General features: G+C 51.0%; 10 protein-coding genes across 10 annotated transcripts; 4 read left to right on the forward strand and 6 right to left on the reverse strand.

Annotated features, from left to right (window-relative positions):
- Nucleotides 1-74: 74 nt before the first annotated feature.
- PC9H_000265 (uncharacterized protein) lies at nucleotides 75-1,214 on the reverse strand (the record flags this gene model as incomplete). The annotated part of the gene is made up of 4 exons (XM_036769927.1): nucleotides 75-347; nucleotides 410-730; nucleotides 789-1,064; nucleotides 1,128-1,214. 4 exons carry the CDS (start codon nucleotides 1,212-1,214, stop codon nucleotides 75-77), a joined length of 957 nt encoding a protein of 318 aa, XP_036635772.1.
- Nucleotides 1,215-1,642: 428 nt separating this feature from the next.
- On the forward strand, nucleotides 1,643-2,398 carry PC9H_000266 (uncharacterized protein; the record flags this gene model as incomplete). Its single annotated transcript, XM_036769928.1, has 4 exons — nucleotides 1,643-1,909; nucleotides 1,963-2,025; nucleotides 2,081-2,230; nucleotides 2,282-2,398. The coding sequence occupies 4 exons, from the start codon at nucleotides 1,643-1,645 to the stop codon at nucleotides 2,396-2,398; spliced, it is 597 nt and encodes a 198-aa protein (XP_036635773.1).
- Nucleotides 2,399-3,482: 1,084 nt separating this feature from the next.
- PC9H_000267 (uncharacterized protein) lies at nucleotides 3,483-5,085 on the forward strand (the record flags this gene model as incomplete). Its single annotated transcript, XM_036769929.1, has 3 exons — nucleotides 3,483-3,819; nucleotides 3,873-4,399; nucleotides 4,450-5,085. The coding sequence occupies 3 exons, from the start codon at nucleotides 3,483-3,485 to the stop codon at nucleotides 5,083-5,085; spliced, it is 1,500 nt and encodes a 499-aa protein (XP_036635774.1).
- A 714-nt stretch (nucleotides 5,086-5,799) lies between these two features.
- IDP1 (Isocitrate dehydrogenase [NADP], mitochondrial precursor (Oxalosuccinate decarboxylase)) lies at nucleotides 5,800-7,506 on the reverse strand (the record flags this gene model as incomplete). Its single annotated transcript, XM_036769930.1, has 9 exons — nucleotides 5,800-5,841; nucleotides 5,895-6,402; nucleotides 6,454-6,530; nucleotides 6,590-6,649; nucleotides 6,701-6,844; nucleotides 6,900-7,019; nucleotides 7,070-7,210; nucleotides 7,270-7,335; nucleotides 7,402-7,506. The coding sequence occupies 9 exons, from the start codon at nucleotides 7,504-7,506 to the stop codon at nucleotides 5,800-5,802; spliced, it is 1,263 nt and encodes a 420-aa protein (XP_036635775.1).
- An 829-nt stretch (nucleotides 7,507-8,335) lies between these two features.
- Nucleotides 8,336-9,573, reverse strand: PC9H_000269 (uncharacterized protein; the record flags this gene model as incomplete). Its single annotated transcript, XM_036769931.1, has 6 exons — nucleotides 8,336-8,491; nucleotides 8,552-8,952; nucleotides 9,006-9,053; nucleotides 9,101-9,185; nucleotides 9,246-9,325; nucleotides 9,384-9,573. 6 exons carry the CDS (start codon nucleotides 9,571-9,573, stop codon nucleotides 8,336-8,338), a joined length of 960 nt encoding a protein of 319 aa, XP_036635776.1.
- A 298-nt stretch (nucleotides 9,574-9,871) lies between these two features.
- Nucleotides 9,872-11,344, forward strand: PC9H_000270 (uncharacterized protein; the record flags this gene model as incomplete). Its single annotated transcript, XM_036769932.1, has 8 exons — nucleotides 9,872-9,942; nucleotides 9,997-10,103; nucleotides 10,161-10,399; nucleotides 10,455-10,494; nucleotides 10,552-10,625; nucleotides 10,685-10,939; nucleotides 11,005-11,132; nucleotides 11,206-11,344. The coding sequence occupies 8 exons, from the start codon at nucleotides 9,872-9,874 to the stop codon at nucleotides 11,342-11,344; spliced, it is 1,053 nt and encodes a 350-aa protein (XP_036635777.1).
- Nucleotides 11,345-11,615: 271 nt separating this feature from the next.
- PC9H_000271 (uncharacterized protein) lies at nucleotides 11,616-15,884 on the reverse strand (the record flags this gene model as incomplete). The annotated part of the gene is made up of 13 exons (XM_036769933.1): nucleotides 11,616-13,244; nucleotides 13,304-13,435; nucleotides 13,491-13,696; nucleotides 13,756-13,971; nucleotides 14,018-14,126; nucleotides 14,183-14,274; nucleotides 14,341-14,350; nucleotides 14,402-15,064; nucleotides 15,172-15,475; nucleotides 15,525-15,590; nucleotides 15,637-15,675; nucleotides 15,728-15,755; nucleotides 15,812-15,884. 13 exons carry the CDS (start codon nucleotides 15,882-15,884, stop codon nucleotides 11,616-11,618), a joined length of 3,567 nt encoding a protein of 1,188 aa, XP_036635778.1.
- A 912-nt stretch (nucleotides 15,885-16,796) lies between these two features.
- PC9H_000272 (uncharacterized protein) lies at nucleotides 16,797-18,318 on the reverse strand (the record flags this gene model as incomplete). Its single annotated transcript, XM_036769934.1, has 7 exons — nucleotides 16,797-17,372; nucleotides 17,423-17,577; nucleotides 17,630-17,706; nucleotides 17,759-17,832; nucleotides 17,884-17,992; nucleotides 18,046-18,091; nucleotides 18,150-18,318. The coding sequence occupies 7 exons, from the start codon at nucleotides 18,316-18,318 to the stop codon at nucleotides 16,797-16,799; spliced, it is 1,206 nt and encodes a 401-aa protein (XP_036635779.1).
- Nucleotides 18,319-18,498: 180 nt separating this feature from the next.
- On the forward strand, nucleotides 18,499-19,644 carry PC9H_000273 (uncharacterized protein; the record flags this gene model as incomplete). Its single annotated transcript, XM_036769935.1, has 3 exons — nucleotides 18,499-18,530; nucleotides 18,590-18,745; nucleotides 18,825-19,644. The coding sequence occupies 3 exons, from the start codon at nucleotides 18,499-18,501 to the stop codon at nucleotides 19,642-19,644; spliced, it is 1,008 nt and encodes a 335-aa protein (XP_036635780.1).
- Nucleotides 19,645-20,056: 412 nt separating this feature from the next.
- PC9H_000274 (uncharacterized protein) lies at nucleotides 20,057-21,363 on the reverse strand (the record flags this gene model as incomplete). The annotated part of the gene is made up of 5 exons (XM_036769936.1): nucleotides 20,057-20,553; nucleotides 20,617-20,721; nucleotides 20,785-20,903; nucleotides 20,959-21,043; nucleotides 21,105-21,363. The coding sequence occupies 5 exons, from the start codon at nucleotides 21,361-21,363 to the stop codon at nucleotides 20,057-20,059; spliced, it is 1,065 nt and encodes a 354-aa protein (XP_036635781.1).
- Nucleotides 21,364-22,390: the final 1,027 nt, after the last annotated feature.

Here is a 22,390-nt window from a genome sequence, read left to right on the forward strand (position 1 = left end):
AACACAATGCAGTATGCAAAGAAAGATTTCACATTATTTCATGGAACAGGATTAAGTCTCCGAATGCAGCGGTACTACACCGTTCTGAAAACATCGGATATAATCTCCTCAGGAATGTAGTCGTACTCCAGTACAAAACCTGACGCGTAGTGATTCTTCGCCTCTTCTTCGACGTCAGGATATGGTAGGTCATCGTAAAGTTTCCTGCCATCGAGGCTACCCGACGTAAGCGCCTTCGCTAGTGTATTGTCCCCGCGAATGAATACAGTCCTGAGATATTCAGCAACAACTTGTTTCATCCAGTTCTCTGTCTGCTGACAGCCCCTTTCCATCTCCTCTGCAGACACCTATCAAGGGAAACGATAACATCAAGCGCTTGAACTATGGTAATTGGCACGATGATGCTAACCTCAGGATAGTCGGAGAAGTCTTCCCCGGTGACCTTCTCCGCAACTTTCCATGCATCGCTGACGCTGATCTCCCCGTCGTAGGCGACGACGGTCTGGTTCAGTGCTCGTGGATCGACGACGATGCGTGCGACCATTCGACCGATGGTTGGCAATGTTGAGTAAATGAGCGGTCGAGAGCGATCACCCACGTACATCTTCCGGGTTAGAAGCGTGTCTTTCGCTGAGTGCAGAGGGGGGAACATCGCCGACAACCACCACCCGACTTCAATGAATGTATGAGGCATATCAAGCTCTTTGACGTAGTCACGGACTCCAAGTTTCTAGTTATGGCCGCCAGGGTTATTTGAAGACGATGGCGGATTGGGGGGCACTACGTACCATATCTTGCAAGGCCATCACACCCTTTGGTACGGTCGGTCCGAAGTCAGATGGAACGACCCGTCCGACGCCAGCTTTCTTGGCCGCTAGTATCAAAGGCTTCTGATCCACCATCATGGTGACTGTGGAGATCAGGACATCCACACCCTTCAGGTAGGATTCCAGCTTCTCAGGAGAGTCAGAGGCGTCACCGATTACGACCTCAGCGCCAGCATCGGTGAGCTCCTTGACGGCAGGTTTATCGATAGATGACTGCCGTACTAATATCGAGAGGCGCTGCACCGCATGGTATCAGCCCGTTCAGATCTGGGTAAGGCTTTTGGGTAGGTAGATGCTCACGAAGGTCCCCGCCTGGAGCAGCGCCTTTGCGATGGCCCCTCCAGTATTTCCTGAGGCACCAACGACGAATGCGTGTGTTTTGGACATACTTGTGTATCCGTCGAGTGGGTAATACAAGAGGATGAATCCGATTGTAGGAGAACGTATGTGCAGGTCAGCATTCCAGGGCTAGCACCAACAAGGCAGTACTAGGACGGCTTCCTCGGAGGTTTCAGTTAGGTTTCAGACTTGATAAGTTCAGACTTGATAAGTTCAATCAAGTTTGAAATCACTGAATCGCCGTGAAGTGGTATCTATAGTAGCGAAGGACGTAAATATCACAAGAATAAACATATCAGCTCCCGACCCTCTTTGTATACTCTTGTTTTAGGCACTGACCGTCTTTGACAGCAATAGCTTCCGAATCCCAGAAGTAAACCGTGCGACCATTGGTTGCGATACCACGTGCGATCAATCGGTGTGCATAACCTTCAGCTTCAACAGTCTTCAACTTCGGTCAGACGTTCATGTCCACCATGAGCAGACTCAAGAAGTCTCCACCGCTGGAGAGGACTAGCAACACTATGCGAGCTGCACTAGCGCTGGTCCACAACTCTCCACAAAAGTCAAGTATTGGCATCTCAGTTTCAAAGAGAACGCCTATTATATCGCAAAGTTCCACTGCGGGGACTGAGGCGTATTGGGCCTCTCGCGCTATGATGGCAGAATCAGCACTAGCGGCCCAGACATCTCGTCAGGGCGCGCTGCAATACCTCTCGTACAAACAAGAAGTCCAATCTGCGGTACGTCCACATACCTCATTGCCGCAGCCAACAATTAAATCAACAAATCACAGAGGGACTTAGCGATGCTTAGTAGTGCGAACGACGCGAAGCATGCTATGCTGGAGAGAGTTGTAGTACGTTGCAGCCAGTTTTATGTTGGGGGACGACGGTTGATATTTCACTGTTTAGTTGTTACTGATTGGATGCGTAGTGCTGCTAGTTTCGGTCGTCATATATCTGGCAGTTTCGACTCATCACAGAATCAGCAAGCAAACGTCCTCCTGGCTGACGCTTCCATCCCATTTTACCATCCCCATCTTATCCCCATTTACGTCTGTGGTAAGTACAACTATAGATGAACACACTGCTAGGTTACTCATTGTTTAGTAGGTTGAGCACGAAACTTCCATGCTGAGCTCGCGCACGATTGCAATGCTCGTATTATCGTTGACGTGCTTGCTCTACTTCATGTTTCGCCTGTGGCTCAACAGAAGGCCAACAACTTAGGGACCTCCAATGCCTTCGCATAGAACTCTCCCTCTCAACCCCAGGCCACAAGCTAACTTCGTGCCAACTATGCCGACATGCGCGGATAGAAATGTTCACTGCAGCCGTGATGCGGGTTGTCATGAACCTCTGGGACGTCCATAGGTATGTCGTTGTTACGTTTGTTTTGACTGCTTGGACTATTCGTTTCCCTGCGACGACACGCTGTCTCAGTATACTTGTGCTTAACAATGAAGCCATCTTACCAACTGTAGAAGAGACAAGGTTTTGGGACCCCATCGTATATATCATCATTGTGGGGATGTTTACTTTGACGCAGACACAATCTATTATTACTCCTCGCCTGCCGTTTGTTATCTTTGAGCTCGTCTCTCGGTCGCTGACACTACCCTAGAAAGGCGACCTGTGGGGCCCTCGTAATGAGCAAGGGAAAGCGAACGCCGGTCCCTCAGCGACAGACTCACCTCCACATATGGCGTATCTGAACTACAACTGCTCCGTCCGGATGTGTCTACCAGCCGATGTGAGGAACCGTCCTGCGTGCCTTGGATCCGTTCCTCACCGACTGTTACCGGGTTAGTGCCCTGGTCTAGCCCGAGGCGCCGATCTACAAGTACTCGCTGATGAGGGTGCCTACATCGTAGCCGTCCCCCTTCTCATTGTATGCGGGCTTGCTCGAGTAGCTTCCGCGCGATGCCCTCTCTAATCAGGACATTTCGTTCAAACTTGATTCAGACACCGCGACCCGCTACGTCCTCTGATTGGCTCGATAGACCTTCAGCGATCACTCGGAAGGGGTATTACACTGCAACTCCGTGATGTTGAGGAACAACACGAGCCTTAGATCATCCTGTGCGGTGCATTGTCGTGACGCGATCATATGCAGCCTACTCTAGATCCCTCGTGCCTGTACTACGTCTGTAGACTTCCACGAAGACTTTGCGGCGAGGGGTCAGGATCTCAAGTATAAAGCATTCCAAAGCAGATTCCGCCACGACAAACGGTCGTCGCCCTGTCTAACTCCCAACACCCCGACATCGCAGAATCAGCCTGTCCCAATACCACACTCAACCCTCTATCGCCTATGTCGAATTCCGATAACTCGAAGATGACGCTGACGCCATGGAAGAAACATTCAATTACTATCTTGCTAATTGGAGAGACCGGCGTGGGCAAGACTTCGTTCTTGGACCTCCTTGAAAATGTCTGTGCTGGACGTGGAGCAGATGAGTTCAAGGCGGAGCACGCAAGGGAGGCCGATTCTGATACTCGTGATCGAAGCGAGAAGCCGCAGCTTCATCGTATTACTTGTGCAAATGGCTCCGCGATCAATGTTATCGACACTCCTGGCCTGTCAAACGCCCGAGAGTTCAATGAAGAACACAGAAGAGCCTTGGCATATTTTATCGAGGAACAAATAGGTGAGCACACAAGAGGGGATTGATTTTCGTAGGGGATGCTGATGGATTCTTAGACGCCATTGACTGTGTCTTAATCCTAGCAAATGGCACGATGGAACGATTGGGTGTCTCTGCCCTCTACGCGCTGTCGGTCATTTCCACAATGTTCCCTAGGTCCATCGTGGATAACATCGCCTTCATGTTTACCATGGTTTCCAGTCCCTTGCACTCCAACCTCGCTCGCGAAAGCCTTCCTGTCCCTGTGCGCAATGCAAAGATCCTGGCTATCAACAACCCTCTAGCCGGTTGGCTGAGGTTCAAAAAGGCCCTAAACTCTGATGATCCTCCCGAGGAAGAAATTCGAGAGGAACTGCGAGAGGAAATCAAGAGTAATTACGACAAGGGCATCAAAACTCTGAATAGCTTCTTCGAATGGGTGGATGAGAGGCGGGTGCAGCCGGCCAAGGAGGTAAACGAGCTATACGGACTGTCAAACAAGATGGAGGCCCTGCTTTCCGACGTTACCGCTCGTCTCTCACAAGTTGAAACCCAGAAGACTGAGCTACTCAAACTCCAGCAACAGATTGATGCCCAGAAGCAGGTAAACGGTTATCGCTTCAATTTGATGACTGTATTGACGATCTGGGCTAGATAATGAAGATCCACGAACAGTACAAGAGCGTTATCATCAAGCATTTCTGGGTCCACGAGGGGACAGAAGTTCATAACACCCTTTGCTGCGCTCCCGACTGCTATCGAAATTGTCACGAGGATTGCCCCCTCGGATTTACCTTGGATCGAGACAACATTGGTCGAAATTGTGAAGTTTTTTCAAAGCAGCTCGGGCCAGACGGCGGCTATATTTGCAACGAATGTGGCCACTCTTCAAATTACCATCAACATTATCGCGCCAGATGGGTGCAGAAGGAGGTTCAGGAAGTGAACGAGGATCAGCATGCGAAACTGAGATATCAACAAGCCCAGACTGAAGAAGAACGCGCTCGTATGCTAGAGGGGCACATCGGTATGAAGATCAAAGATCTCGATGCGACGGTTGTTGCCGATATGGAAAAACTTGGTTCAGTTTGCGAGGAATACAACAAACGAGCATTATCAGGGGGCTTCGTCCGATATCTCTCCTTCGCTATAAACTTGCTTATGACCTACGGGGATGGTGGAAGTACGGAGGCGCGTGAGCGGATCTCCGGGCACATCAAGGCATTGGAACGGAAGAGGGCTATTCTGGAACAAGCGGCCAAGGAGAGGGAGGCCAGGGGAGCAGTCTGAGCTGGGAATAAAGTACGTTTGAACAGTCATGTCGCGCTGTAATTCTTTTGTGTATTAGACAGTATCATGCCAATACGTCGATTTAATGCAGCGATAGGGAGCCTGTTAACTTGAATAACGTGGAGCTTGGTGACTTCAACCTTTGAGAGAGGCACGACGCTATCATGGAGGGCCCCGGCAGGGTGATCCGTCGAGCTGTGTGACAAGGATAATAACCTAAACTGAAGGATGGCGAGAGGTCACGACGCTTGAAAAAAATAAACTGATGGTGGTGTTGGAACAGGTTCAACGAAGAGGTGCGCTATCGCCAATGGATCCTCCGGGAATAAGAAATTTCTGTAAAAGGCGAAATGTCCTATGCCCTTATTTAGTATCTGGTGACCGTGACCAGCCACAAGGCTATTGGTTGAACATACAATCTGCTGTCGCAGAATCGAAAGGCAGGTGCCCGTACCATCCCTACCTTACCACCATCTTGATCAAAGGTAGTTGCGAGGTTTGTAGCCTCCTTTCACATCAATTCATAAGTACGAGTGGACTCACCATCAGTAAATATCCTACCCTCGCAGTCTGACACTAGGAATCCGTTTTGTACAGAATTGCAATGTATGAATGAAACCCTACACAGCACACCCAACAACTATACAACAGAAGGGTACATATACCGTCCGTTAACACCCGGCACTCAACACAATATGCCTTTGTTCTAGCTATCTAGACCTGGCCTCTTTTCGCCAATTTCTCCTTCAATTTGGCCTGAAAGGTTGAGATTAGCATTGTTTTTCATGAGGTTGAGGCAGAAGACTCACGTTCACCGTGTCCATATATACGTCAGTGACAACCCAGTGCTCTCTCTTCATGTCTTTCCCATGAATGGCCAGAGCAAGATCCTTCGTCATAATCCCATCCTCGTCAATCACCTCGATACACGCCTTCTCCAAGTCGAGGCAGAAATCTCTCAGTTTATCGTTCCCATCCAACTTGGCGCGGTGGAGGAGTCCTCTGGTCCACGCAAAGATCGACGCGACGGGGTTCGTGGACGTCTCGTTGCCCTTCTGCCACTCGCGGTAGTGGCGAGTAACTGTTCCATGCGCGGCTTCGGATTCGATGATCTTGCCGTCGGGGGTGAGGAGTTCGGAGGTCATCATGCCTAGGGAGCCGAAGCCTTGGGCGAGGATGTCCGACTGGACATCGCCATCGTAGTTCTTAGTAGCCCAGACGAAGCCTCCGGAAGATTTGATAGCTTGGGCAACCATGTCATCGATGAGACGATGCTCGTAGTAGATACCTGCCGCCTCGAATTGGGACTTGTAGGTCCTGTTGACATGGTTAGCGAACAGAAGAGTGGATTAAGCGGAAAATACGGACGACTCGTAGATTTCCTGGAAGATGTCCTTGAACCTCCCGTCATATTTCTTCATGATGGTGTTCTTGGTAGACAAGAACTGGATTTTGCAAGTCAGTCATGCGCACTAACTTCTATGGCAGCAACCAGACGACCTACCAAGGGCATTTTCTTGGACAGAGCCATTTTGAAAGACGCGTGAGCAAAACCAGTTATCGACTTGAAGCAACCTTAGTGGGAAACGAGATTCGGAAGGAATAGAAGACGCACCTCGTCAGTATTGTACATGCTCATGGCGACACCAGGCCCCGTGAAGTCATACACATCCAACGTAGTTTTCTGGCCTCTGTCGGCCGGGGTATAAACAAGTTGAAGTTTACCAGGCCCAGGTACGACGTAATCGGTAGAACGATACTAACGGTACAACCATCAGGCATGCAGTTTGAGTGGAAGTCGGACACCTACGCACCTGGTCACCGAAAGCGTGTCGACCAATACATATAGGCTTTACCCAACCGGGTATGGGACGTGGAATACGTTCGAGGACAATAGGCTCACGGAATACTGTGCCTCCAAGGATATTTCGGATCTATTTGCAACATGAAGCATATTATGCTCATGGTAAAGAAGAGTGCGTACCGTGCCGTTCGGGCTCTTCCACATCTCCTTCAAGTTGAACTCCTTGACACGCGCCTCATCAGGCGTGATCGTCGCGCATTTGATACCGACACTGTGCTCAATGATAGCGTTGGCAGCATCGACGGTTACTTGATCGTTCGTCTACAAACGTGCGACGACCGTCAGCATAGTCCTTCAGGAGCATTATGTGGAATGCTTACTTGGTCTCGATATTCAAGTCCAAGGTCGTAATACTTGATATCCAACGAAATATACGGCAAGATGAGCTACCCACCGCAAATACAACCAATAGTCAAAGAACCTCCAATAATAAGATCTCGTAAGTAACGTACCTCCTCACGGATCTTCTTCCAGATGATCCTGGTCATCTCATCTCCATCTAGCTCGACCACCGGATTCTTCACTTCGATTTTCTCGAATCCTGCGGGGAGCGACATAATAAGTTTAAGAAGGGACTAAAGTAGTGGGGGATGGGTGGGGTAACTGGGGTTGTGAAAAAGAGAGGCAAGGCAGCGACGCTATATCTTGTTATGGCTCGGGTCAAAGATATCGACGTCGCGCAGGCCAAGGCTGCCGAAGCCATATGGGCTCCGGTCTCGCTAATGCACTGATCTGGGGGAGCGGGGACGGAATACGGGAGCGGAAGCTTGTCGTGCCGAACGTGCACGAGCAAAATAAACACCTGTCCCCCCGAGCCCTCCCCTAGCCGACATCTCGGAATCCCCCCCAAGAAAAGGACCATAAACGTGCATGAAGTTGAACCGTACTCACGTCGTTGGAGGGTGGTGCCAAATGCCCTGTATTGGGGGCGTAGCATCAAGCGTGGCGCAGTTGGAACAGCCAGCACACGAAAGCTGCGCGCACTGCGCGATGCCCACATCATCGTCGACATTGTGCTCGAATTTCAAGAGAAGGGGAAACGAGATGGTTGAATTCAGATTCTGGTCAACCTTGATCCTGAGGGTTAAAGGTACCACGTTTACAAGCGCCCAGGTTGACGATGTGGTTGAGGATGAAAATGCACGCGATGTATGACAAGCCAGCTAGGCGGGGGTTCTGGAAGCAGGCTGCCAGGTATGGGGTTTATGTATAGAACGTTGATGGAAGGCTGGTAACTGCATCCATAGCCGGAACAGATCACAAGGGTCATTCAGTCACCAGACCGACTATCCTCCGTATGGGAAGCCAAATTTACACGTTCATCCATGAACAAATCGTTTGAAGTAAATAAATGGTATGACGGCGCGGGACACGACTGGTAGAAAATCACTTTTGGGATTCATCACGGACGGATGCCGGGATGAGGTCTATGATCTTCTCGACAAGACGCTTCATCATTTCCCCTTTCTGCCGGCCGATGAGCAAAACCTCCTCATGAGATACGACCTCCTCGACGGGAAGTTCTACTTTCTTTCCAAGGAGCTGTCCGCACGACGATGATTAGCCGGCGCGGTCGCTCAGACGAGCAGAGGCGTTACTAACCTCGGCTTCGACTTCTTCCTTGATGCTTCGGTACTTCTCCAGGATCACAACCATATTAGTAGCAAGGCTTAGCACAAGCACACCTACACCCGCTTCTCGAGCGGCCAGAACCTCTGGAACGGTGCTCATGCCAACCATATCAGCCCCGGCCGCTCTCAAGAATCTGCCTTCAGCAGGAGTCTCGTACGTCGGCCCGCTTACCCACGCGTACGTGCCCTCGGCAAAGTCGGACCACGGAATAGAAAGCTCGTTTGCAGCAAGGAAGACGAGACGCCTGAGGGCAGGGCTGTACGCGTCAGAGACAGGCAGGAATCGCGGTGTAGTAGAGGAAAATGTGGGGCCGAGCAGAGGGTTCATCCCCGCTAAGCCAGGGAGTGCGAGGTGATCTCTGACAACGACGACTAAGTCAACGGGTGAGCAAGACCAGCTCCCAAGGAAGAAGAAGATTTCGCACCTGTACCGACTTTGATCTCCGGGTTCAACGCACCAGCAGCATTGGTGACTGAAGATAAATCAGTTCGTGGACGTTGGAGGGTGTATGTCACTAACTGATAATATCTTTGATCCCTAGTGCAGCAAGCACGCGTATGGGGTACACTACAGTCGAGAGTGAATGCCCTTCGTAGGGGTGAAACTATGAACGCTGGCCATCGGTCAGCGTGTGTCAATCCTGATACAGGATACTGTTACGCACGCGTCCCAGCATCGCGACAACGGGAACTTTCTGGTTATCACCCATGAATCCAAACGCCAACGAACTTCGATGGCCGGGAACTGTCAAAGCCACCTCAATGTCAATCTCTGATCCTGTTCTCAGTTCGATAACGCGTACCTGTGCTCTTCGCGAATCCTGGGACATTGTCGTACGCCACTTCGACGACCTCCTTCATGCTCGTGGCAAGACCACTCAGTCCCGATCCACATACGATGCCAACGCGAGGGTTCTTCAGGCCATCAGGAAGCTGGCTGCGGATTGCCTCGACTGTAGAGGCGATCGTTTCGAAAGTTGGTGCTGGCGCCATGTGCGGGTCTATAGTGGTTCAAAGCAGAGACGCAGCATGGCGCCCATGCTGAGGGTCATTATCATCCGCCTTTTGAAAGTCGGTGATAATGTTGATCAGTCACGTGGATGCTCCTTTCATCTCTCCTATCGGTTCCTGACAGAAACAGGAGTATACAGGCATACCCCTGACTTTAACCTTGGCACGGAATCAATGATTTCTTGGAGGCGCGTCTCACGCGTCTGTGTAGTACGTATCATGGGAATGCTGTAAGAGCCTTACAAAGTCCATTAACAGCATCTTTGCGACGAAGTAGTAAATGCCGATTACTCTCAACCCCTCGAATAGCGACACCCGCGTCTTCAAAGTCGCGGCCGTGCAGGCTGAGCCGTGAGTTTCATCGCATTTGATACTCAAAGCGATTTCGATAACCGGTTCTGCAAGGGTCTGGTTAGATCTGAAGGGAAGCGTCGATAAAACGATTGCGATCATTCAAGAAGCTTCCGCGGCAGGGGCCAAGATCATCGGTTTTCCTGAAGTCTTCATACCAGGTACGAGTAGGAGAAGAACCGTGGACGAGTAATGAAATGATAATGAGGAGGCGCTAGGCTACCCATGGACTATATGGGCGAACGATTTTACGACGTGCCAGCCTATTCTGAAGGAGTATCAGGCAAATGCTTTAGCTGTGCATTCACCAGAGATGGAGAGTATTTGCCTGGCTGCCAAGAATGCCTCTGCTACAGTTGTCCTCGGGTTCGCAGAACGCGATGGCGGCTCTCTGTATATCTCGCAAGTCACGATCACTGCTGACGGCAAAATCGCGAATCATCGACAGAAGATTAAGGTAAACTTCTTTTCCGTATGCTTAGGCAACACCTCAGGCTTATTGTGAGTTACAGGCTACAGGATATGAGAAGGTTGTATTTGGCGATGGCAAGGGTGCGTGTTATGTCTGCGCGATTGTAAAGTCCCCAATTCACGCTGGCTAGCACGTAGCGCAAACTATCCACAACGTTATTCAAACTGACTTGGGGCGCGTCGGTAGTCTGTCGTGCTGGGAACATATACAGGTAAGCGGTCATCGACCTCGTTGATTAGCAGCCCACGAGTAACACCCCATTGCCAACAGCCGTTCCTAAAATGCCACTTCTACGCCCAACACCCCCAGATCTTTGTGGGTAGCTGGCCCCCAGCATTCCCGCACCAAGGACAAGGTCCATACAGTATCAGCAGCGACGCATGCCGAAGCATGGCGCAGGTCGTCGCGATCGAAGGCGGGTGCTACGGCATCATTTCCACCCAAGTGATGAGCCAAGCAGGCGCAGAGAAGATGAAGGTCGCTGATTTTCCGTGGTTGTCTGTGCCTGGTGGCGGCTTCGCTTGCGTGCGTGCTGCTTTCTTCCTTTATACAGCTATGCTCGGCTGAGGCAGCCTCGGATGGGCGTGAAGATATACGGCCCAGATGGCAGAACCCTTACCAAACCGCTGGACTCTTCAGCTGAAGGGATCCTCTACGCCGACATATCGCTCGACAAAATTGGAGAAACCAAAATGATAGCCGACATGACCGGGAACTAGTGCGTACCCTTGGTCTTCCTGAAACGACTCTCGCTGTACTAGTGTACTAACGTGGCAACCATGGTTGCATAGCTCACGCCCCGATCTATTTCGCATCGTGGTCAATGGAAGGAACAAGGATATGGTCGAGTATGAGGATGATGAAGAGTTGGAGGCTGCTGCAGCCCATAATAGAGAAATCGATAATGCGGGAGGTAGCAAGACGTTTTGAGGTGTTCGAACTTCGGGTAGTGGCCTGTGATCCCATGCTACTCAATAAGATCTATCGTGTCTGGACCCTGCTCGCTCACAAATGTAAGCACGACGCAGATACTTCGTTATCTGTGATCGTATAGCCAACAGCTGGTGCTGGTACGTAGGTGACAGTCAGGAGAGGAGAGGCCCCCAGAGGCCTCGTGAACCGTCGTCTAACCGAAGATGCAATAGATACAGCCGAAGGTATATGACCTGGAATATAGAGCGATGTATATATAATCTAACGTTCAATCATCAAAGAGATTGCGAGGAGATCCGACTTGGTTCATGTACGACAGCCAAGTCTCTTGTAGGCTATTATCATCAGCAGCAATCCCCTGGAGTGCCGCGACGGGCGTGTAATGCTGAGAAGCATACGCATTCTGAGCGGTGGTATGGTCCGGATGGCCGTAGTACTGTTGAACGGCAGGATTGACAGGCCAATGCTCCGAGACCGCTGACGGTGGTTGAGCTTGAGGATCCCCCACGGATTGGGGAGAGGGGTAAGCCGTTGCTTCCGCTCCATAATCAGTTGAGTGGCTGTAGTTTGTCTGTCGTGTCTCTGGCTCTTGGCGTGTTGCGTATGTATATCCATCTGACACCGCCTGTGCTTGCGGTTGCGAATGAGGGTTAGCAGGTTGAGCATGATAATCCGTCTGTTGGTTATAATAGGTGTTTCGATGTTCTTCTTCCGGTGGATGGTAGGGTTGAGCTTCAGGTTGAGGTTGAGGTTGGGGTTGGGCTTGGGGTTGGGCTTGGGGCTGGTAGTAGTGTGCGGTAACAGGTGGAGCAGTATGTTGGTAAGTTACCGTCGATGCACTAGCTAGAGCTGGTGCCGGCTCATGGTATTCGGACCGGATAGCATGTTGCAAGCGATTTGCATCGTAAGTTGTTTGCGGAGCGTGGAGTTGGTTAACATCCTCCTGCTCATAGGGAGGTGGGGGTGGAAGGGTCTGTTCTTCGTAAGAAACGTGGCGGGGGTGATGGTAATGGTGGTGCTCATGCTGGTGATATATTTGGCTTGGGGAAATCGCCGGAGGAGGGTTGTGGATGGGCGCCGATGCCGGAGCCGGGCGAGGTACAGGTCGTGTATGAGATGGATGGGGATGAGATGGGTGGACATGATGCGCATGCGTAGATGTCTGAGATTCAGGATGCTGGTAGGACGATTGTGTGCCGCGTGGCTGGGGCAGCCTAGACATCGCTGGTAGAGGGTGCGTTTCCACAACGGGCCCTGGCTGGTATTGGTTGTGGTACAAACGATGCTGCGGGGGCGCTGGGGGAGGATTTGCTTGGGACGAGTATGCGAACTGTCCCGGGGGCGGCTGAGCTTCGCGCACCGCAGTAGGCTGATGTTGATGTTGATGTTGATGCTCGTATTGATGTTGTTGGTGTTGTTGGTGTTGGTGTTGAGGTTGAGGTTCGGGCTGGTGTTGATGTGGAGGTGGGTGCTGGTGTGGATGTTGAGGCGGGGGGTGAGACGGGTGTGAATACTGATGCTGGTGCAGTGGAGCGGGAACAGTATCGTCTTGCACAACGTGCTGCGCATCTCGAATTTGCGCCTGAATATGCGATTCGAAGCTATGCATTTGCTCAGCAAGGGAGGGATGCATGCCAGAGAACGCCGGGTTGCTTGTAATGGATTCGTGCGCAGAAGTCGAGTTCGGCCTTGACGACGAAGCCGGGGATTGACTGGTAGTTTGGGGCGAAGTGACTTTCGTCACGATAGAATGTGTCTTTCCACCGAAAATGGAAAGTTCGTCGGGCTTCTGGCCACTAGACAAGGTGAAGATATCGTTCGACCCAGGATGGTGAATGCCATTATGTGCGTCTTGATAGATCTTCTGTGCTTTCAACCAAAGCCGTTGAATGATAGGCTACCGTGGATCAACATAGCTCAAAGACCTGGCTGCGAAGATAGGAGGACGTGTCGTACCAAGAATTTAACTGCCCGCCCACCGTAGTGTGAGGCTTTCTCGAAAAGTTCGTGTGCTTTCTTTAGCTCAATGATGGCGGCAGCAGCAACTTTATTCTTGGTGCAATGGATGACAACCGACGAAAGCATCACCTGTTTGGTATGGGTAACTCGGCGACGCGTATCATGTAAAAAAATTGGAACTCACAGACGAAGAGAATGCATGCGTCCACAGAACCCAGAACCGCGCTATTTGCGCGGGGAACATGGAGAACTGCATGGCCAAACTCGATATGAGCTCACATGCACTCCGATAGCCAGCTAAGAAGGATGGAGCATATGGGCTCTTCAATGGGTCGCTAGGATGACTTGATACTGCATGGGCGAAGAAGCAGCGGTGCACGTACAATAGCGCTAGTTGATTGAAGCTTATATGTGAGCTAATAATCAAGAGAAGTGTGGGGCCACTCAACTGAGTTCTCGATAGTTGATGGGCATGAAGTGCTGCATGGTTTGGGATAGCCCGAGGCCTTGGGGCGGAGGCTCCAGCGAGTACTTGGGTAAGGTCATATCCCTGATCTTACGATCCAACTGGAGGATGATCGAGTACTTGGGAGCGCGGGACGTTAATGTGCCTTGCACCACTGCTGATACACATTCTGCCCCAAAACGAGCTTTCCAGAATGGGACTAGCGAAGGGATAAGTTACTTTCTTGAGAAGGGCATGTCACTTACAGCTGGGTTGTATTGAACCGTCGGCTGCCATAGTTTGATCGGGATCAGATGGGAGTTCGCAATCTACGAAAGGGAGAGAGAACGAAGGCAGGCGTCCTGTGGCAAGGCTCTAGTGGACGAAGGGTCTATTAAATGGGCGAGATATCCGCGACTCGATGGTCGTACCTGCCAGCAATCTGTTATGAATAGCTCCCAAAACAAGGCACGTCGCTTCTGAACTTCTGAAGGAGAAAGTTTGAACCGGGCGCAGTCCTTGTCTATTTTTTCCGTGAACGGTGATTACCGAAATTCGATGATGTAGAGTAAACGGCCAAGTAACTTACGGAGTCCAATCTAAAAGTTATCATCAATTCAATTGCCGTACGTGAGAGTGTATTGACTCACACTTTGTGCCAATTTCGTAGCAAGGCCCATAAGGGCCCACGTCCTTTCGATACTGTTCTCGCCGCTGCATAGGCCCTCGTAAATTGCCATCAGCGACAACACCTGTACGGTTGCTACTGATGGCGGGCGGTCGATGACTGGTTCCATAGAGAGCGCTGCTCTAGTCAATTGAAAATACTGATGGGCAATTGGGTTGTCGGGGGCTGGTGGGAGTTCGTTATCAGTCAATGCCCCGAAACAGAATATCACGAATAAGAGGGCGAGATCATGCGCGGTGCCCTTGGGAATTGGCACCGACGCAGCTGCGAATTGGCCTGCATTTTGCATATGTGGCTGGTTGTGAGGAGGAAAGGAGGTGTTTGGAGCCATGCACGCGGCTTCTGAGTACCAAAGCGGTAGAATCTCTTCGTGTACTTGGCGTTTGGTGACTGCTCCGAAAAACCAGGGTGCCTGCTCTAGATAAAACTCGCACAATCGCCAAGCGTCGCCCCACTGAGGCAGAAATTCGTCGACCATTTGTTCTAGATTGACTCCTGAGGAGTTGCCTGCAAACGGAAACGAGCTAGATAGCTCGGCGATTGACGAGGGAAGCGCATTCTGCCAAGTGGGTGTATTCCGCATACTCTGCGGGGCAATTTCAGGGGGCGGAGATGCTTCCTCATCCTAAATAATGAGTACACAGTCGAAGTCATAGGGATCAACTGACCTTGAGGAGACTCTGGCAAATTGCATTCTGTCATTGAATGATTTCAAGTATTGACCATGCTTACTTCTGAACCAGCAGAGCGGCCATAAAATGTTGCCGCCCCGTCATCTCTGATGGCGAGCGTCCCAAAGGAGTCTATATATTGGGATTCGTCGATGTCTTCCTGTTCAACTGTGCCGTCTTGGCTATCCACAGCGGAATGGAGGTCAATACTCGACTTGATTTGAAGCAAGTCTCGAGTGAGAAGAGGGTGTGTTTCGCTGGTGAGAGAAGACTGCAAAACGAATAACGCGTCTTCGAGTTGGCGAATTCGATCGCTCATTTGGCCTATCTTTTGATGCAGTTTCTCTGTATCTGCCAGAACGAACCTATGAATACATTAGCGTGGCGCAGTAGGCCATACTCGATGCACCATACCTAGTCCCTTGACCTGTTATCAGGCTTCCGTTCGGACATATAGACTCGCAACCCCGGCGTCTACAACTGTGATGCAATTTAGCGACGGCAGAGCCAGCTAAACGTTACTCACCTTGAGCACGGCACAGTCTTATCGCATTTCAACTTAAGCCTTTGTGTGCAATTCAGTTCGGTTGTTACAACCAAGATACGCACAATCTCACCTACGGCATTCCGCGCAAGACATAGCACCTATCCATGAAACACACCTAAGTTGCGCTGCCTTCACCTCGAATCGCCATGCTCACCCCGTGCTCGTTTCGACTCCTTGTCATGCGCTTTCTGGACATTGGTGCCCGTCTTTTTGCTGGTCTGAGGCATCTAAGGAGTGTTTTGCAGGATGCAGATGCTAGTCCTGAAGATGAGAGGAGGATAAGCTCGCCTCAACGAGGCATCTAAGTATGTGTCAATTCGGGAAAGAAGTCCGCGTCCTGGGGAACCATCGAAGGGCAAATTTGCAGTTCTATTGCCGTTCATTGACGACGATGGAGGGCAGTATAACTGTACAACAACGTAAAGTCGCACCCCTCACCGTATGCCCATAAGGAAGGGGTGGTTCAAGCCCAGCGGTACGTTGTGCTGAGCTTGAAACCTTACTTTTCCCTGTGTACTCGATCAGGCCTCTTTGTGAGGCAAGAAACCGTGCCCTAATTCAGTTTCGCCCGCCGACTCGGACGAAGCAGCACTTTAAACAGTCGTGGGGTTGGACGCCATCGAGACCAATGTGGACGTAGTTTATTAGGCATCGAGAATGATGGCTAACAGTTCATTTGATGAGCGGACCCGTGCTGCAATCGTCTGCGCAGAACATCGGGAAGCGACGATGGATAACGGCTAGCGTCCCCGACGCACTGTTATCTACATTTTTCATGTGCATAACCACATTTAATGAAGGCACACGCACGCGATTCGGATGAAATTTGAGCGGGACGTCTGCAGATTCTCGCGGATGTATTGCGGAAAGCGGAGATGACACCAACGGCAAATGCAGCTACTGACAGGGCCCCGCGCGATCATGATCAGAGCTGGGGGTAAATCGAATGTATACGGCTATTTGAAAAGCAATGCGAGATGACACATCGGGGACACCGGTTGCATACAGAGGTGAAAGCGAGAGCGAGGTATACAGCAAGTGATACAAATAAAGCTAAATTTCGAGAAAATCGTGTCAGAATGTGCGCCTGTACCAAATAACGAGAAACCACAATACCGAGCAAACTCTTAACGAGGCAATCAAATCACACTTCGACATTTGGGGCATAGCAGCAACTGGACAGATTGATGCACAAGGGCCGCATTGGGGTTAATTGACTGTTCCCAGTCGTCCTCCAATTCATCTCCATCAATGATCCCGTATACAGCCTTCCTTGCCAGAGCAACTAAGCGTATATTGCCGACAACATGCCCGCCTCCCAGCGCACGGCCTTTGACGATGGGCTGCTGAGCTGCTTGCAACAGATCATCGGGCAGCGCATCGTACCGAGCCTTACACTCAGGGTCCTGGCTGCTGTCTATTGGGGTAATGGTGACAGCGTGGTTGGTTCGTCGTTTCTTCGTTGGCGGCGACGCGGCGACATCGTCACCACCTGGGAGACGAATAGGAGCATCAGTAAACGGTGATGTCGCTAGGTATCGTCGGCCAGCCTCAGCATCAGTGTTCTTGACGTTAAGCATAGATTTGATGCCTTTCAGGCATTTCGCGTGATACCATCGTCGACAGCTGGGACGGGGGCAGAAATGCATGAGGACCGAAGAGGCGGAGGGGCTGTAAGGGGTCTTGCAGATGCAGGTATTGGCTCCAGGTGTTCGCTAGTAGAGATGAAAGTGACGAAAAGTTGTAGCATAGAAAGAGGACATACCGGCGTTTCTTTGGCTTCTGGTGGGTCGTCCTCGTGAGTGAAGCGACTTATTTCCTTTGTTTTATATTCGAGTTGATATCGATAAAAGAATTCGGTGTCTTCGATGTCCGCTTGATCAAGGCTATCTTCATGATACTTCTTGACCTTCACGACATCTAGGTGATTCTTTGGTTATGAGCAAATATTACAAGGATATGGAAAACCAACCTTCAAATGAAGATGAAGATACGTAGTCGTGGGTATTAGATATTATACGTTCGTAATTGCTGCATGAGGCCTTGTCACTATTTTACGTCTTTGAGATTCAAAGACAAAAGGATAGACAAAGAAACTTACAACTCATTCGTCAACTCGTTGGCATCTTCGCCTGAGTAATACCATTGAACATGTGCCCAAACATCTGGTTGATCCTGAATAAAGAGGGTCAGAATAAATGGAGGCCAAGCGAGCAATGAACTCACGGTATCAACATTCCGACCCCGTATGTCCTTGATTTTACCCACCCAATAACGGTATTCTGGTAGTTCCTTGCGACGCATTGCCTCTGACTCTGGGGGAAGAATGATGGCACTGAGATACCGTTTACTGAGCAGCTGAACGCACGCATTGGTGAGACGACTTACTTATCGCCGACTTTAAATACGTATCCGGTGCCCTCCTCATCGAGGACTTCCATTGATCCATTAGCTCCCGCCAGATCCCTAGTTTCCCGAAGGAGAACAATCACCATTAAACCGACCATATTGGTGCATGTTCCTCCACTCTTGTTGAGTGGGTATTTCAGCGTCCGTAGTGGTGTTCTTTGAAGATTTAGACTTATTCTTTACGAGGGTAAGGCGGGGAGCACGACGACGAGCCATACTGATAGTATTCCGTGAACAGTGCTTTAGTTTCATTGTCGTTTGGACATACCGAAAACGTGGGAATATCGTTCATGTTTTTCTCACCAGGATGAGCGCTGTGCTCTGGTACTGGAGCCCTGCGCAACTGAATCCAGCACAACGCTTCGACTGCAACCACCACGTTCAAAGCCATTTCCCTTAGATCCCTCTTGATATTGATATCTGAACCGCCGCATGCTATTCTACCTGACGTCGCGTATCGTCAGGTATGTCGAGTTCGAGCCTTTGAACAGAGATCGTTGATTAATCGAACCGTGACATTCAGCTCGGCGGGAGCATTTCTCTACCCTGGCTACGCGTCGTACAAGACACTAAGTCAGCGACCTGCATCGGAAGATGAACTTGAACGCTGGTTGATGTACTGGTCGGTGCTGGGCTGCATCGTTGGTGTCGAATACGTTGCGGAATGGCTTATTTCATGGTGAGCCTTTGTATCCCGCATTAGGGTGGGACCCGACGAGCTGGAACAATTGCACTCATATATATTCTCAATGAACCAGGATCCCCTTCTATTACACCCTCAAGACCGTTTTCCTTCTATACCTTGCCTTGCCGCAAACACGAGGCTCCTCGTACTTGTACATCCACCACCTCCAACCGTTCTTCCACACCCATGAATCGCAAATCGATGCAGCGCTCGCATCGTTCAAGGCGCGCGTATATGCCTTTTTGCAGGAGCGCTTCCGTGCGATCTGGGACCAGGTTGCCGCTTCTCTGGGGCAGCAGCCGCAGCAGGCCAATTTTACACCTGCGACAGGCATTTCTGACACTGGAGCACCTCCGAGTATGGGAGACCCTGTCTCTGGGCCAGCGCAGCTCGCCACTTCACTGTGGCGTTCGTATGGTCCGGGAATTATTGCCTCCGGAGCAGCTCTCCTTAGACAGGGCGCAGCAAATGCTACTACTCGAACGAACCCCTCTGCCCCTAGTCTTTTCAATTCACCGCCTGCAACCCCTCCCGTTGCTCCCACACCTACTCAATCCGTGCTGGAACGCCGTCGCCAGCTTGAAGCTGAGCTCGCAGCCTTGAACGCCATGCCTCTGCATGAGGCAATACCAATACCCAGCATGGCTGGAGGTAAAGCATCCTCCTCGAGTTCGCGGGACTCCTCTTCGTCAGATGTACGCTTGAGGGAACGGACTATGTCTAGCTCACGGACGTTTGAAGAAATCGAAGTGCCTAGCGATATCGAGGACAATGATGGTCAGCCAAGTGATGCCGGCTATGAATCTGCGCGACCAGCGGCGCAATCCCGGGCTAGCTGGTTTGGCTGGGGTGGCGGAGCCAAGGAGGGATATCAACGAGTCAAGAGCGACTAAACAAATTCGCCTCACATTACTGGTTGATACGTTGATTTCCTTTAGGATCCTTTGACTACTAGCTGCTATTTGATGTACATGTACATAATAATCGACAGTCTGCAACTACTGATGATACCGAGCTGTTGCCTAAGTGGATAACCGTTTAAACTAACCCGGGATACAAATATCGCCTTGTTGCTGTACTTGCTTGAGATGCTGCGACCTCTTCCGTCCGTCGCAGCGCCAACTCTGATCAGACGTCGCATTATGACTCGAATTCGATAAGAGACCGCATTGCACAAATAGCCGTCTGAACGCCTGACCTGAGAGCTTAGCAAACACTCCTATCCAAGATCCTTCAGTGATATCATCCATGGAGAATACTCTGTCGTGATTCGAGACATCTGGATGTACGCTGATCACACTATCGCTACTGTCTACTGTGTCTTCGACGTGAAAACCCAGGTCTGCTCCTACTCCCAGGAGGCAGAGCACCGACTGTTGTTGGTCGTGTTGCCGCGGGTGCCAGTGGGCGCCCACCAGCCGGCGGACGTGCCCCTCCGAGTGGCGGGCGCGCTGCTCCGGATGATGGGCCTGCTGCTCCGAGTGGCGGGCGCGCTGCTCCGGATGATGGGCCTGCTGCTCCGAATGATGGGCCTGCTGCTCCGAGTGATAGGCCTGCTGCCCCGAGTGATGGGGCTGCTCCCCCGGGCGGGCGAGCAGCAAATGGTGCCGGGGCTGGCGCCGGTGGGCGTGTTCCCAAAGGAGGTGCCGATGCTAAAGGAGGTGCAGCTACTGGGACGAACGTCGACGGAACAGCAATAGGGACACTTGGAGGCACCATAGCATTGGGGGCGTCGTTGGCATCAAATACAACATCGGTTTCTGCCGCTGCGCCAGTCGCGCCTCCGCTGTCCGCAGTGGTTACTGAAAAGGTAAGAAGACGTCAACTCATTCGGTATCGGATGCAAGATGCTGGGTGGCACTGACCGGCTACACATCCTCCAAACGATCCCGCAATGACGGCATTACGGCAGCGAACGAGGCAGGCGTTTGCGTTGGGTCCTCCCGTACAAGTCACACCATTGGGTATTTCTATACAACATGCAGAATTAACAAAGGGGATCGATGATTCTGCGGAAGGCAGGGGGAACGCACGGGCAATGAGCGAGAACGTTGTAGTTGTCGGGTCAAACCGTCTCAGTATATCCATGCGGATGGCCATCCCGGCGAAATCTTCACCAGTAGCACTGGGAGAAACTTCACAAGTGTATGGTCTGCCAAAGTAGTGTCAATGAGGTGTTCAGATGTGCACGATCGCGCACTACTAACCCTATTCCACCAGTGTCGGGTTGAAATAGCTTCATCTTGACAAAACCACCTGGAAAAGCGGTCGGTAGGCCACCAGTTGACGCAACTAAGATAGTGGGGAGTTATTAACATCAGAATTTCTGATATTGGGCTCGGCTTCAACTTACTGCCCGCAAGCATAGCCTGGACGTCGATGACCCCTCCTCCGAGTGTTCGCCCACAGATACCAGTAAGACCTCCAGCGATTTCGATATCATTGATTATGCTTGATTGTTGTCGAAATTGGTCTAATGTTGTGATGGTGGAAACGACACCAAAGCCTACACCATGAAGGCCGTTCGCGCCAGATACATCGGTGATTACGCCATATGCAGAGACGTGAAGTGCCGCAGCAAGGAGAGGGATAAGCTTGGAAATCACCTTCATGTCGAGGAAAGTAGTAAGACAGCGGGAGTAAAAGATGAAAGAGTGGAGGCTGATAGAAGGCACGGCCTTGTCTATAAAGCTGAAAGAATAAGACGCTCTGCACTGAAGAACAAGATTGTGAAGGTGTAGGGAAGACCGAGCCAAAGAACACAGACCTTCTGAGTCGTAGTCTTTATACTCTTTCAGCCTCCACGTCACGATTTATTCGGTAGAATATGATACTAGGAGGCAACGATGATGATCATTTCTGCCTTAAGGATGGGGAAACGAGCGCGCCGTATAACCTCATAAATTTCGTCGCCAACGCAGTGACAGGCGGCGCGCGAGTGCGGTGCAACGAACAGATGTCCGAGTAGCAAGGCCTCGTTGGTCAATTGAGCAGGACGAGGCGACAGTGCGCCTCGCTACACTGGGAAGGGTTCCGTTCGAACTTTGCAGACAGTGGTGAGTCCGGCAAAGCGGCGAACGGTCCTGTGGAAATAACAGACTTGTAAGTGCTCCCGTCAATCCTATAGTCGACAGTCGGCCCCAGTAGCTCCTCCTTTGCTTAAATTAAAGAAATTCAAACATACCGGTTGATGAACGCCCTGCTGTCGATGCGACACAGATCCCCCAGTGCCGAGGACAAATGCGAGATGGTGATATCGTGCTGTACGGAATTGGTACGGGGGTTGCGAGCTTGGCTTTGAAATTTGAAGCTTGATATGTGATATTTCAAGCATGGGCTCATCAATTTTAACGCAACGAAACTTGGTTCATGTAGATTCCTGGCACGGGCGTATGGGTAGTAAGTCCAAGCTCTAGTGCCACCAAACAGCTTGGGGCTGTCACAAGGCGGGTCCGTTTATTTAGATTGAGAGGAGGCGCTGCCGGTGAACAGAGTCATGGTGATGGCGCAAAACAACTGATGGAGCCCCTGTCTCTGGGGACTCTCAGTTTCTCAGTGCCGGTCGCTGCTTGGTCCAGTTCCGGACAGACATATTGAATGCCTACGCTTGCGTCAATATTTAAACTACCCAATGTAATT

The sequence above is a fragment of the Pleurotus ostreatus genome (genome assembly GCF_014466165.1).
Source record: "Pleurotus ostreatus strain PC9 chromosome Unknown scaffold_1, whole genome shotgun sequence".
Classification (NCBI taxonomy): domain Eukaryota; kingdom Fungi; phylum Basidiomycota; class Agaricomycetes; order Agaricales; family Pleurotaceae; genus Pleurotus; species Pleurotus ostreatus.